Below are 14,956 nucleotides of genomic sequence, written 5' to 3' on the forward strand. Positions count from 1 at the left end.
TGCTTGCCGTGGTTTGGGAAGCAGAACACCACCAGGTCTCCCAGGTAACAACTGTACACAGTGAGCAATCACAGCACTTGACACTGCAAATCCATAGGCTGCAATTCGTTTGGGCAAATGACTCAGCCACAACTGATTAATCAAATACTTATGTCTCTTACACTCTCAATTAGCAAACTTACTACAACCATGATCGATGTGAAGACTGTTAGCAGCAGAACACCCTCTCCCCCTCCGATACACTTCCCCAATTAGCTTCATTATTCTTATAAACACTTGCTGGCCTGACAGTCATCTCTATCACTGAAGTTTTGATATTTCAAGGCAACTGTTTGGATGACTCAGATAATTGTTAAAACGTGTATATATTGTTGCTGCTAAAGGTTTCTCCAATATTACAAATGGGTGTGGTGGGAATGCCCGAAGCAATGACCTCATCTTGCAGTACATGAGGAATAAACAGAGACTACCTGAACAATCCCACAGGCACCTCAGTTGCAAACTGCATGGAGATCTGCATTGCATGGCAAAACTGGTGAGGATGAAAAACGATCACCACATAAACTATAAGAATGAAATGACTCTAAACCAAATAGAGCTGGGCTACAGGTCTGCAAATCCTGTTTCCAAAATTTGAGCTCTCTGCATTTTAGCTTGGACTTGAGCTTGATGCCCAGGATAACAACTGTGTATAGAACAGCAACAGTACTTAAAGGATTTCTTTTCCTGTCTGCAGCCTCCAGTGCTGGAGTCACCCTTTTGCATGCTGCTGAATGAACGTGTCTGAATGAGCCTGCAGAACAGGAGAAGTTGCACTGCATAGCAGGTAGGTCATGCACTCAACAACATGCAGGCATCCCACTGCCTCTGCTACAATGAGTGCCTGGTCACCTCTGCCCACAGAGAACGGGTCAGACGTGAGGCTGGAAAGAGCACAGTCCCTTTGGGTAAACAAGCCTTGACCTCAGCCAAATAGCTTAGGATTGATAATAAAGAAGAACTTTGTTAGGCATTTGTCATGCTTGCACTGGCTGATGAATAGAGGCTGAGAGATGGTGTGGCGAAGGGAAGGCTGAGGAACCAAGCCGCCAAACACCAAGGGAGGCCTATAACTGCGCAAACAACCACAGACTGGTTCATCACAACAGGTCAAAACATAAGAAGGCAAAGCAAGATGCAGAAGATCCATCAGACACAACTAGACACCAGGGAGGAAAAAACCCTGGTAGTCCAGTCCTGCACTCATCTTTTCCATGACAGCAGGACCAGGCTCCTGTCTGCTACCTAGCCGACCTCTAGCCAGCCAGGGCCTTCCCCCCCCGCCGATTTTGGCTAGTCTTTTCCAGTGGTTTTGCTCCCTGGCTTTGCCTTCTGGTAACGCTGACATTAGACATTTGAATAAATAATAATTAAAACAGACTGGCATTGAGTTCTGCTGTGATAAGCACTCTTCCACCACATGGGAGTAAGCTGCTTGCCAGTCACCCACAATTTTGTTTGGCAAAAAAGAAAGGGATTAAAAAATAAACACAGAGTAGTCAGATTTGCAATGGCTACCTGTCCCCTGTGTAATATTTCTCCAAGAACTACAAAACAAAAAAAATTGTTTGGAGCGATTCTGCACACAGTATTTTCCACCAGCTGCCTGTGGCCTGAAATGCCAGGGATCGGAATCAAGGTCAGAAGCCCCCTGACACGGCAGAACTACAGGCACATTTAAGCACATGTCTGACTCTGTGTTTCTTATTTTGCAGATTGGCAATTCAAATGAAAGTTCGTACAAGAAACAAGCATTTGATTTGGATGTAACTACTTCAAACACTTCCAAAGCCTCACCCTTGGGTGAGTCACGACACCTCCTGCTACCCAAAATCTTTAGATGTTTGTGTCTAAAAATGGAGTCAGCAGATTTACCCTTCACAGTCAAGAGTGATACAAGCCAACAGTGCTACAAACTGATTTTTCTATAAGCAATAACAGCGCAGCTGTGAATCACTGGAAAATAGTGACTAACCTCTGGTGGAAATTAGAACTTGTTGCCTTAGCCACAATTTTCTTTCTTACCTCAGAAACACCAGGAACAAACTAAATCTGGTCTGTCTTAAGTCTGCACCCAGGAGGAAGAAGAACTAGAACATTGATAATTTATAGCAATAGCTTGAAAGGAAAGGATGTGATTAACAGGTGAAAAATTTCAATCTTTTTTTATAGTCTCACTTTCTGCTAATAAATGAGTATAACCATTTTTTGATCAGGCTTTTTTAGACTAGCTTTTTTCTACTCTCTAAAACTATAGGATGTGCAAAAACACTGCAAAAATTCTTTCTTTGGTGTACAAGAAATGTGGAGAGAAAAAAAGGCAAGAACAATGTACAGAATAGATCTGGATGACAGTCATTCCAAAGGCAAAATTATTACAGGCTATTATCTAGTTGTCTGGAGGAGCCGTGGACCAGCTGGCTGTGATGTTCTGCTCAAAGTTAAACACAGACAGGAAACCGCATGTCTGATACTGTAAAAATCGTTTGTCTTCCTGCCATGGCTAACCAGGCAAGCAACCCAAAGGGGCTGTTTTCATTTAAAAGAAACACTAATCCACAACAATAAAAAAGGAATGACAAAGCCTCAACTTTCCCTCCTCCCAACTGGAGTTAATGCTTGTGTTTGTGAATGAACTGGAAATGTTACAGACTGAAGTTTTACATTAATTTTTATCTGTAGTTATTCACTTATTACATGTGAATGCAAGACACAGTTTTCATGTGTCACCTAGAGTGCTTACAGTACATGACTGAGAAGGAGAAGCTCCACTCGGAAGAGTGAAAGGAATTAGGGTAAAAACACTGGGTTTTAATTTATACTGCAGCTCCTTTTAGGTTGTTCTGGAACAGTGAGAGGGACTGCAGAGTTGATGGGAATGAAGGCACTTGGTGTTGAATTTATGGAATTGTTTTCATAAACATACATACAGAAGACACAGATTTGTCAGAGCGATTGTATTCAGCTACATAGCTCCAGGAGAAACAGCTATAACGTGACTAATTTATAACAAATTAGCCAAAATCCACAAGGGTGTGGTTTGCTTTGTATAAAATCTCTAGACAGCTGACGTAGGGTAAGATCTTTTCACTGGGAACACTTTACTTCAATAAAATCAAGGCAATCTGTTAGAACCAGGTCCTGGGTCTTCTACCTGTGCTCACATCAATACCAGTATTTACTGCAACTCCTTTAAAGCCCACCCAAGTAAGGGTTGGTTGTACAACCATGGATCAGCAGTCAGGTTGTCTGGTTTCAAATCAAGCTTGGGGAGTGGATGAGGAAGAGAGGAGGAGGTGGCACGAGATATGAATAGCCTGGGCCAAGGGAGGCTAAGACTTTCTAGCTTGCTTTTTACTAATCTGGTGTGGTTTTGCAACCTAAACTAGTTAGCCTTCTTGAAGGACCGGGAGGTGGGACTTAGAAGCCACTCACATAGTTGTCCACCTCATTACAGTCACACACCATGTTTCCCAAAAGTGGAAACAGTGTCCCTTTGCTATCTCAGATAATGAAGATTCTATTACATCCTTTTCTGAAGAGCTTACAGATGATAAGAACGTGTGCCATACTCGTTTAGAAGTGGGTGCCCACAAAGTTCTCCACATGAGGTGTCACATTTACCTGCGAGAGACATGACTTAGTCTCAGTTAAAGAATCATTGTGGGATCCAGCAAGTAAGAGGAAATAAAGTGAGGTGTGCATGTGCACACATGCACATCTGTGTGTGCAGCATGAGGTCCACCAGTGCTGTACACACCTGCACTGCTTTTACAGTATTTGCAGTGGTCTATATAGGCATTCATGAAATAGAATGAGGACAGGTTGTGCACTTTTGATTTGGTCTATGCTCAGATTTCACCGGTTTAACTGAACACACATACACGGCCTTGTGCCATAGTAAGCGTGAGGTAGCATTTCCACCAGTGAAGTAACCTTCTTAGCTACTTCACGCCCACCACCAAACAAGTACAGATGGTCAGTTACAACAGAGAAGCTGACTTTAAATTCCCATTCTACCAAGTTATTCAGTAGTATCTGTATATATAGATGTCACATTATGGCAATACAGCCTTTTAGAAAAGGCAAGACTTAAACTATGACATTTGCCTCTTGTTTATGTTTTATAATGTAATTAGCGTATGTTGCATTTTGGTGTGTCAACAGAACAACTCTAAACATCTTGCTTTCATCTTTCTTTTCATCAGCTTTTAAGTTCAGTATCTTTAGCTGAGTCTCAGACTTACTTCAAAAGGAGGATAGCCCAGCAAGAAGAAATAATCTCTGAACACGGAAAAGGTTGAGATTTTGCAAGACTTCTAAGAGACAAAAATAGCTCCTGCCACTAGAACTTTTCCTCCACAAAATGTTATTCCAAAATCCATTGGTATGACAGTTAATACTTGCAAGGTTTAGCCTAGGAATGCAGTATAAATTATTAAACGTACCTGATAGAAAAATGAGCATATCATTGCATTCTTCACCTGTACAGGAACACATGAACATTAGTCCCCCATCATCCTTTTTTTCCCTCATCACACACTGCTCTGAGCTGGAGTCATCCAACATGTGACCATACAGTGCTGTCTGGGGATCATGGCATATCGTTTCTAATGTCACATTTTCATCATTCTGTCTCCTAAAAATGAAAAGGAAAAAATTGAAATCAAAGAAGGAATATTTTACAAAGGGAGCAGACAGAACTGCGCCTGCCCAAAATTTGCCTCTTTGGAGAACTCAAATGGGATTTAAAAGAGTATCATATGTTCTTCTCCGGCTTTCCTGAATGGAGTAAATTTGGCTGTGTCTGGGCTCCTCACGCTGGGGCATTTGTACAATGGCACAGCTACTCCTGTATCATATTACCACTAAGCTCCAATGAGTGCCTTTGAAAATCTCACCCAGAATTATTAAACTAATGCTCAATGAACTGCTGTGAACTTCAGAACATAGTTTTGGTTTTTGTGGTCACTGTGCAGACAGTAAAAATCTGTGGGAAATTATGATAAAAACTGAATTATTTCCTCAAAATCTCAGGAATTTCTAGTGAGTTGGCCTCTTCGTTTTGCTTTTGAAGCATACAATCAGCACAATTTCTGCATTGAAGGAGTTATCCTTATAATTTAAAAACAAAAACAAATCAATACCAACCATAGAACTGGTGCAAGACAGAGTTGCCTCACGGTCAGAGACATATTTACAGCTGATAATCTGGACCATATTCATGTGTTTTATCCTGGTCCACAGATTTCGTTTTCTTGACACAAAACTCAGAGGAAAAGAGCACTGTAAATACAGTTCTCAAATCATTTGTCCTTTGGGTAAATTGTCATGAAAAATCCAGAATGTATCTTAAATTGTACTACAGCCACTTTGTATAGCAATAATAGACACTGACCACTTACTAAAGGAGCATAGAACAAATATGACACAGCACACTGGACTGATCCTGCATTTCAAGTGTCTGCTTCCATTTACGCTGAACATCTCTCTTCAAGTCAATGGACATAACTAATCCCTCAATAAATAAATTAATTATGCCTTTCTGTAAGTGGTTCTAATTGTGTTCCTAAACCAGCAGCAATGTTGAAAATACTCAGTTCTGTTCTTTTGTCCACTTACAAACTCATTAAGAGAGTTTCTGTTTTTCTTTGGTAGGATTGGCTTACCATTTATGCAAGGGCAAAACCCCAGTTTTAAGACTAGAATGCAAGTTTAGAGTCAACAAATCCTAAAAAAGTGTTACAACTCATTTTCATATACTCTTGATTTCTTTGAACCTAGACATATGTTATATAAAAAAGCAACATGCCTACATCAGAGCCACTACATACACAGATTTTTTTTTACCATTAAGAGAAAGTCTTTCTACCTACACATGGCAAGTAAGTCTCCCATGATTGATCTACATAATCTAGTTCACTATGAAACCTGAGAGACAATTGTCTGTCTTCAGCAAATTCCATCACAATCCTCTGAGTCTCAAATCTGTTTCTACTCTGAGTGCTGTGGTTGGATGCAGCATAATGGTTTGAGTAAAAACATGCCTCTCTTCCAGTAACAGCATAAGATAGAACAGAACTGCTTTGGAAGAAAAAAATCCCCAGAACATTTCATATCAGAATTGTTGTTAACCTGAAGCAACTCTCAAGAATGCTGAGCACAGATATGAGTTGGAAGCGAGAGAGCAAAGCCTGGTGAGGTAGCAGGGACATTCTGAATATCAGAGCAATCGAGGCAAGTACTAAATAATGATGAATGAAGGTGTGCTCCCATCCCCACCTGTATGAAGAAATAACTTACCATATAGCTACACAGACTTCACTATTATTCTCGCAGATAGCAGTGATGTTGCAGTTGCTCTTGCACAGACGTTGGTTTGAGCAGGTTGTTACTTTGATGTCACAAAATTTGCATAGGTTTGGCATCTGCAATCCACTTTCCTTATTTCTGTCTACAGGTGACATAATTTCAGCTTGAGGGAAAAAAAAAGAGAAGGAAACTCAGTAATGGTAGATTATCAGATTGCATTATAGCTCATTATGAAGATAAGGTTTTCATCAGCAGCAAATATTCCCTCCCACCTTAAATTAGAAAATCTTTGATCTTTCACAGCTACCAATTTTCTTTACAACAGAGCAAGTGCCACAGTGTCAAGACCAGGTTAATCAAAGTGAAATTTGAAAAGTGAAATCAACTTCTATTGACTTCAGAGGGAGCAAAAGTTGCTTTGTAATTTGCACAATCAAGCTTATTCTGAGTCCAGTTTGCGCTGAAATAACTACCCTGCAGTAACCCATTTGCATTTTGCACAGGCAGCACATCTGTCCCCCATGTACAATATATTGCACCACGGTCTGTGTGTCAAAGTAACTGTGGATACCATAGGGGAAATTCATGTTAGGTGGGTGACATCACTATGACATGGATCATGATGAATTTTGCAAGTTTGTCTTTACTCATCTGAAGCATAACCTAGGTGTTGTCCTTAATCTGATTACTGAAACTCAGAGTTGGAACTGATTTTCAACTTAAGGCAGATGGTCTGCCAGAGGCTGTGGACGAAACTCAAACTGGAAATGCAACAGGGCATCTGTGAAGCTCATGTAAGGCTACTGGAGTCTTCCTGGGCAACTCAAGGGAACTTGAACTCAAATTAATTTGCAATGACAGTCTGTCTTGCAGAAGTCTACTTCGACCCAACAGCTACATTTCTGCACCCAGGCATTAAAGAATTACTTGCTTACTGGTTGAGTCTTAGTACTCACTATCTGCTTCAGTGTGGTAGCAGTAAGGGAAGAGACATTTTTTTGTCCCAGTGTATGAATTTCAGGAACCACATTTTTAGTTCAAAAACTATTTTGAAAAGCCAGTCTGACTACAAGGAACAGAAAAGGCCAACATAAACTTTTTTTCTAAGGCTAAAATGAATATGCAACTATCTGAAGTGGAACAGACTATCTACAACAGTTTCAGTCTGAGTCACTTTGTAATACATTTGGAAAAGTAGGTTGAACCACTTTAAGGAGATATTTGGCTTCATATAGCACAGCCCTTCTCTTGTACCCACCTGTGTGTTAAAACTATGTTTATATTGCTCTCTGTGGCCAAATGTTGCTAGTCAACCGATAATAGGCAGCCTGGGATTCGTAATTTCCTCCTCCCTCCTCCATTAGCTGAGAAATCAATTTTTTCCTTCTAGAACTTCACTATTTACTACCATTAGAATATTTTATTACAGGAATTAAATATACATGCTTTTTCCAGAAGGAAATAAAAAGGCCTCTCGTTAACATTTTCAATGGATTTCTGAGCTGTTGTGCTGAGAGAAGTCTTCCCTCTTCATCCAAATCACACATCCTTCTCGTCACTAGCATGCTCTAGTACTGACCTAAGCTCTCTGATCTTACTGCCTTTGTAATCAGTGGCAAAACTCCCAATTACTTTAATGGCATAGAAGAAGATCCTATACAGAGGGGAGGGTTATGGTGAGATCACTGGGAGCACTCACTGGGTGGAGAATGCTGGCAGTATGTTACAGGCTGGCTCAATTTTAAGCCCCAGGTAAACATTTCTTGTTCTTAATTATTTGTGTTGCAACAACTCCCAGAAGCCACGCAGAAGAACAAAGCCTCATTGAAGTAGGTGCGGTAGGAACTTAAAAGGTCATGAATCTAGTGTTCTATAAAATCTGTGTTAATATAATCATCATTATGGCAAATTGCTCCTCTCTTCTGGATGGTACCTCTTACTTACCACATGTTGAAGAGAAACTAAGAGCTGTATTAATTTATCTGGGTTCCAGTAATGATCAAAACAACCTGATAATGAGGGACTGCCCCCCTACCCAGCAAGAGCCAATCTATGGCTCTAAAAGCCTGGATAAGCAATACAGACAAATATCAAGGGAGAGATGAAGTGACTCACCCAAGTTCACACAGGAAGCCTGTGGCAGGGTGCCAAGCGGCTCACAGCACTGGGGAAAGACATCTGCTTTTCAAACTGCAAAGGCTTGAGCTGCATCTACATTGCCTTCAGCTCTGAGCTCATGTGGCTCTGTGCTTCACTGGGCAGCCGTCTCACGATGGATGCCTCTGGCACAGACACAACTCAGTCCTCTCTAGTGCCCGCAGCACTGGAGCCAAAAGCCACATGAAGGTGTGTCCTTAGGTAAACTGTTTCAAGCACATTATGTTTGCTGAGAGGCTGGGCTTGTTCCTGTGCCAACCCTGGCCATGCCAGGTTCTGCCAAGACTCACCCACTGGAACAAACGGATGAAAATATGTTTGGACCTCTCCCAAGGAGGGATCTCCAAACCAAGCAACTTCATTTAAAAAAAAAAAAAAAAAAAAAAAAAAGCTATCTGGAAAGCAACAATCCACTGCAAGGTCATAAACATTAAGTTTCTAAGTTAGAGTGACAGGCTTTAATTAAATTACTAGCAGAAGTCTGGGTAGTTAGGGCCACCTAATTTCTGAACAGGTTAAATTACTGGCAAAAGCTAATGGGGTTTTAAGACTTCCAGAACTGACCGTGCTTGAATTTTCTCCCCAAAATTCTTGTAATAGAGGCTGACAGTGCAGCGCCTCTCTATTCATGCCTCTGGCAGTTCAAGGTATTGGATAAACTGGCCAGGTGGACAGACTTTCTTCTGTGCTTCAGGACCTATGATTTAAAGTGAAACTGCAGTTTACTTTCCCTAATATCGTCACATTGCTCTAACAAGTGTTGGTGTGCTGCTCATTAATACAGTCTGGCACTGTGCTAACCCACCTAGTTCCAAACTAAAGACAAGTTTGACGTTCCCCTGTCAGGCTGATGCTGAAATCAACCTCTGCAAAGGGTCTGAGATGAAATCTGGAATCAGATGTGAATCTCAATATCACTCTCGTCTGATCACAGACTGCTACTAGACTCTGAGGACTTAGAAATCCAGGAAAGATTGATCTCCTTCTAAGTCACATGAACTCAGACCTATCTCTAATCAACAAAATCCTGTCTGGAGGATGACAAGTTGGTACAGTTCTTCTCTAGGGAAGTGTATTCACTCATTCCCTAAGGGGTCCACAAGCAAGCAATGAGTGGTTCATGACCAGCAAGATTGCTCCTTTTCTTGTAGTCACTTGAATGTCAATCTCTAAAAATGCTTCCCTATCCTGCTGCACACTTCATATCCCACGAGCCAACACCTCAAGATTTTCTCCTGTTCAGAAAACCAAAGTCACTTGAACATTATGGACAGAAGCAACGTTTCATTTTGCATGAAAAAAAAAAAAGTGGATATAATGGGACAGTCAAAGGAGAAAATACAGATTTGCACATCTGAAGGAAGCTGTCCTAAAATGTGTGCTTGTTTCCTAAAATTTGAGTTTTGCTGTCTACTCTCTACTGTTAGTTTTCTTATTTTGACTTCTACAGGAAGCCTAATTCTAGCTTTCCTTGCTTCCTTGTCCATGGAGAGGGCTCCAAATAAGACTGTGGTTTCTTGGCTATGAAGCTTTCAATCAACCCGTTCAGCACAGATCAGTCACCGTGGTTAAAATTCATGGAACATGCAAGCCAACACATGGGCTGGATATTATGGAAGAGACACCAGAGCAGCCACATAAGAAATATCAACTCCATGGATTCTGGCAGAGCCAGGCTTGCAGGACACCACTTTTAATCTATGGTTTATGTCTTTTTAACGATTTCTCAGGATCTTATAAACATTGCACCGCACCTAAAGTCTATTGTCTGTCTTGAAGTTATTTGCTTTGTGTCTACTGTTTGTAGATGTGTAAGTTTCATTGAGGCCTCAGGATATAGTTTACATTCCTCTTATTTTTTAGTATCCTTACAGAACTCTCAAAAGCCAACATTTAAATAAAGCCTAAACAAACATGCTGTCTTTTTGGGAATATTTACACTGGAAAACTTTATTTATGTCTTAGGATGCATTTCAGAGAACAGCAGCCAATTTCTCTTACTCCTATCTTGTAAAATACTGTTACTGCATTTCAGTTCTCTCATCCAGCGCCTCTGGCACATGTATACATATAAAATTGCATTGCTGAGCAGATAGATCCCATCCCTTTAAAAAAATAATTGCTGAGGGAGATGTTAGATAGGAACTCAGCTACTCAGCTGCTGTGAAACAATTCCACTTGATGGGAGAGACTTGAATTTAAGACTTCACTACATCATGGAAATCTGGAAGGAGGAGAACACCTTTATCAGAAAGCCTTGAAGAAGATTGTTCTCCCAAAGGGCACAGCACCACAATATCATATCTCAGTGGTTGGAAGGCACAGTAGCTGCTGTGAAGAACGTCCAAGCTGCATTACCTTCTTATCCAACAGAAAGACTTCAGGCTTAGCCAGGAACAGTACTAAACACAGCATTTTTTTTGTATTTTGCCTACCACCCCCAGTACATGATCTATAACCTCAGCAGAACTTTGATAGTGATGGGGATGCTGCCACATCATGAAAGTGGAGAGGTGATGATGTAAAACCACATTCTTTGTCTTACAAATATTGATGAACTAATTGCAGGAGGGAACAAGTAAAGGAAAATGCATGATCCAAGCTTTGCTTTTAAGACCTGGATATATCGTGATGGTTATTCTTAATTATACTGATTATGTTCAGTGTAGTAACACAAGGAAGAAAAGACAAAACCATAATCAACCCCAAAGATTCAAAAATTATGAGTTAGAAAATCACGAGACTAGCCACAGAGACCATGGAAATAAAGGAAGAAAAAAACTACACAACCAAAACCCAACCCAAAACCAACTGCTGGGTTCTCCTTTAACTGCCATTTCTGCCTGGACTCTTAGAGTGCATCTGAGTCATGTTTTGAAACTTTGGCTATGGAAGGGTGGAATTACTACTGTCTAACTTAAAAAATGAAAAGATAAAAATAAAATAAATCACTGGAATCCAGGAGCTTGATCTTCAAGAAAAATGTCAGCTATCATATGACTCATCATAAAAACACAGGATCTATAACACTGCAGATCACTAGTAACTCCCATAGTTACTCACCTAGTAACTTACCTTCAGTGGTAACCCTATGAAATATGTATTTTCAATTTTTCAGTTACAACTGCCAATTCTGAACTTAATGCCATCAGGAGTTGAAATGGAGTGTCACTCTGTGATACATATTCCCATACTCACTATGTGAGTATGAAGTCACATAGTTCACACTGTCTTGGACCCTGCTTTGGGCTGCAGGCCTTTATCTCAACTATGATTTACCCTTGCAGAATTACCATGGGCACAGGACCTTTGTGACTGTTTCTATTAACGATTATCAAGAGTGCTGAGACAGCCTCTGTAAAGCCAAATATGAGCTATCTTTTACACACAACTAAAATACGTCAGGGGAAAACAAGTTCCATCAGTGTTTAGCTCATCACATCTTTAACTATCCCTGTGGCTGGACTCCAGAAAACCACATTCCTACAGATTCTTTTGCAGAATCTCTCTGCCTTGATCTGTATCATATATAGTCACAGGTCACTGACATCACCCTGGTCTGCCCCTAGCAACTTACTCCCTTTTTGCCCCTTGGAAGGTGTTTCACCTCTTAGGTCTCCTTCTGATATTCAGCCTTCTGGCCTAGCACAACAGCTGCCTTAGTCAGTACTTAAAGACATGCCCTTAAGTGTACCAATTGCACTTTTGTTTGCAAAGTGGTTGGGATCTCTGTGTTACTTTGGTGCCTGATCAAACCTCATCTGGGCTCTGCAAAGGATAAAGACCAAAATAACTTGCTTTTTATGAGGACAGTTCTTCATGAGATACTTGGAGGAGATGCATGTCATGGCTTCTCACTATCACATAACGGCTCTTGTCTGTCATTTGAAAAAAATGCAAGTCACGCTAATCAGATTGTTACCAAAGGCAGGCCTCTGCTTTGTTTATAACCGTATGCTAACTAAAATGACTTAATCACTGAACTTCTTACTCTGTGAGAAAATAGTTGGTCACTGAGCTGATAGTGATAAGGATGGGATAACAAGAAGTAGTTAATCACCTCAAGGTTCTCTCATATGTCAAAAGATGTACTCCTATACCAATTAAGACAGAGCTGTGGCTACTTCAAAGGACATCCTTATCATCCTCAAGAAATTGGCAAACTTACAGTGAACTTTTACTGTTCTGACTCAATACCTTAAAAGGATAATATGAGGAAAGGTATCCCTACCCAAACGACCACCGAGGAACTCACGCTTGTACAGGAGCGTTTTGCCAATGCTGGAAAATTTAATACATGTGCAAAAGGGTTCCTCGGTCACCCTAATGAATATGTAAGCCTAGGTGGAGTTACGTATTAGGTAGGCGGAATAATAAGAATCTTTTGGATATAAATAATGGGTGAATGTCCCCAGTAAGGCGTGCCAGATCTGTGGATTTCCACGTAGCACCCAGTGTCGAATAAAGCAATATCTCCTCCCTAAACTGCTTCTGGTTTTGAGAGCTTTTGTTTCTGGTAACAAGATGGCAATAACACAACTGTTAATGCAACGAGACACACATACAGCCTTACAACCCATCCTATCACAAAGCAGCCACTATGAGATGGGAGAAAGAATGGCCCAGTGGGGCCCACAGGCCTTCAAACACTTTGTGTGGGCTGTGACCTGCTCTTCAGCCATAACTGAGAAGCCTGCCAGGAAAGAAGAGGGCAGACTAGGTAAGCTGTTCTGACAAGCTAAGCCCTAGTCAGAAGTAGTGTGGCTACCCCCAGCTGAAGTAAGGCCAAAGCAGGAGAACTGCTTCACAGCAGTAAGGCCACGGATGAACTGCACCGAAATGTGGGAAACCACTATTTTTTATATTTATTTTTTAATATATATAAAGATATAGATTTTATATAGGTATATAATATATATTTATAGGGAAAACTGCCTACTGGCAGGCAAGGAGCAGGGGAAGGTACGTGCAGAAGGAGTAGACAAAAGGAAAAGGGGCAGGAGTTCGAAAACTTTGTTTCACTCGTCTCTGCAGTGGAAGTGCCTGGCTTTTAACAGCAAGCGGAACTGGCAAAACTTTGCTGTAGGGATTGCTGCAGGCACTGACACAGAAACAGAATCAAATCTGGCAGGAGCTGGGGGGAGGGACACAACCAGAGAAAATAAGGGAGGGAACAGCATACTAAGCTGGAGATCTGGACGATAAAAACCATTCTTGTATTTAAAGCATTAAAATAGCACTATTTTTATCCACTACTTCCAAAATGAGCAAGCACTGGCAGTTTTAATTGTGGGCTGGGCTCTTCTCGCTGGTACAGGGCATGGCAGTGAACTGCCTCAAACACGCCTAAGAACGGAGCTCCCTGCCGTGACTCCTGCCTGACATTAGTGCGAGGAGACTCCAGCTCAGCACTTACAAAAGAAGTGTGAACACGTTCTGAAAACAGGCAATATAAATAACATTATTCTGTTGCTTCAGATAATGAGATGGATTTTTACCTGCGGATTTTTAACTTGCTGCTCTCTTCTACATTTTCTGGCCACCGTTTAGCACTCCATGGTAGGCGGAACAAAAGAATACTGTCTCCAGGCAAAAAGACTGAAAAAAAATCTAAATGATGGCTTCCCATAGGGCACTCAAAGGGACATTTCATCTTCTGACTTTAACCCGCAGCCTCCCTAACACAGCCGGTAAACAGCACACAGCACCGCAGAACCTTATGTGATATAACGCGAAGATCAATTTATTCAGCTATGGCTACAGGGTCTAGTTTTTTTCTGCATAATGCATTAAGTTTGGAATTTACTGGGAGCTGTCTTTGGTGGTTAACTCCTTCTGTGACTTCTGATATACAGTGAGAACCGAGTACAGCAATACTCATCTGGTTCACAGGATTAGGAAAAACAGCTTTCCTGCTTTGTTGGAATAATCATGATTCATGGTTCAGAACTGACATTTGCACAGCTAATTCTGACCTCTCCATTAAAAAGCATATCCTGCAACTTCACCTCCTTTTGTATTCTTGCCTGCCCAGTGAAAGCTGCCATTACTTCACTTGAAACAGAGCTGAAAGATTATAAACACTTCAGCTTTGTACAAATATTATTTTTCCAACTTATATGCTCTGAAAATAGACATCAGTCATTCAAGCATTATGGTTATTTCTGTGATATAGAAGGAAGCAAAGATTTTTTCATGACAGAAGACTCTCTGTGGCAAAACCTCCAGCATTTAAAACATACACAATTAGAAACAATTCTGACTCAGAAAAACACGAATGTGCCTCCTCTCTCACCTACAGAGTCTCACCAAAACAAAACCATAAAACTGAGTCTTCTAAGTAGGTTGAATGGAGTATCTGTACTCATCATACCTCTCCCTTCAGCTAGTTAAGAAAGCCTGTTTATAGAAACATGCCTCTCTCCACTTCTGCTCCCTCTACAGTCAC

At 40.9% G+C, this 14,956-nt stretch overlaps 1 protein-coding gene across 1 annotated transcript in view; it reads right to left on the reverse strand.

Moving 5' to 3' along the window:
- The window catches only part of TGFBR2 (transforming growth factor beta receptor 2), a 61,775-nt gene that overhangs the window by 27,151 nt on the left and 19,668 nt on the right, over positions 1-14,956 (reverse strand). Inside the window, exons 2-3 of the mRNA XM_074150627.1 lie at positions 6,343-6,514; positions 4,488-4,678 (exon numbers count right to left, since the gene is read on the reverse strand). Coding sequence (XP_074006728.1) covers positions 4,488-4,678; positions 6,343-6,514 — 363 coding nt within the window. The remainder of the gene's footprint in view (positions 1-4,487; positions 4,679-6,342; positions 6,515-14,956) is intronic.

The sequence above is a fragment of the Numenius arquata genome, chromosome 7 (genome assembly GCF_964106895.1).
Source record: "Numenius arquata chromosome 7, bNumArq3.hap1.1, whole genome shotgun sequence".
Lineage (NCBI taxonomy): Eukaryota > Metazoa > Chordata > Aves > Charadriiformes > Scolopacidae > Numenius > Numenius arquata.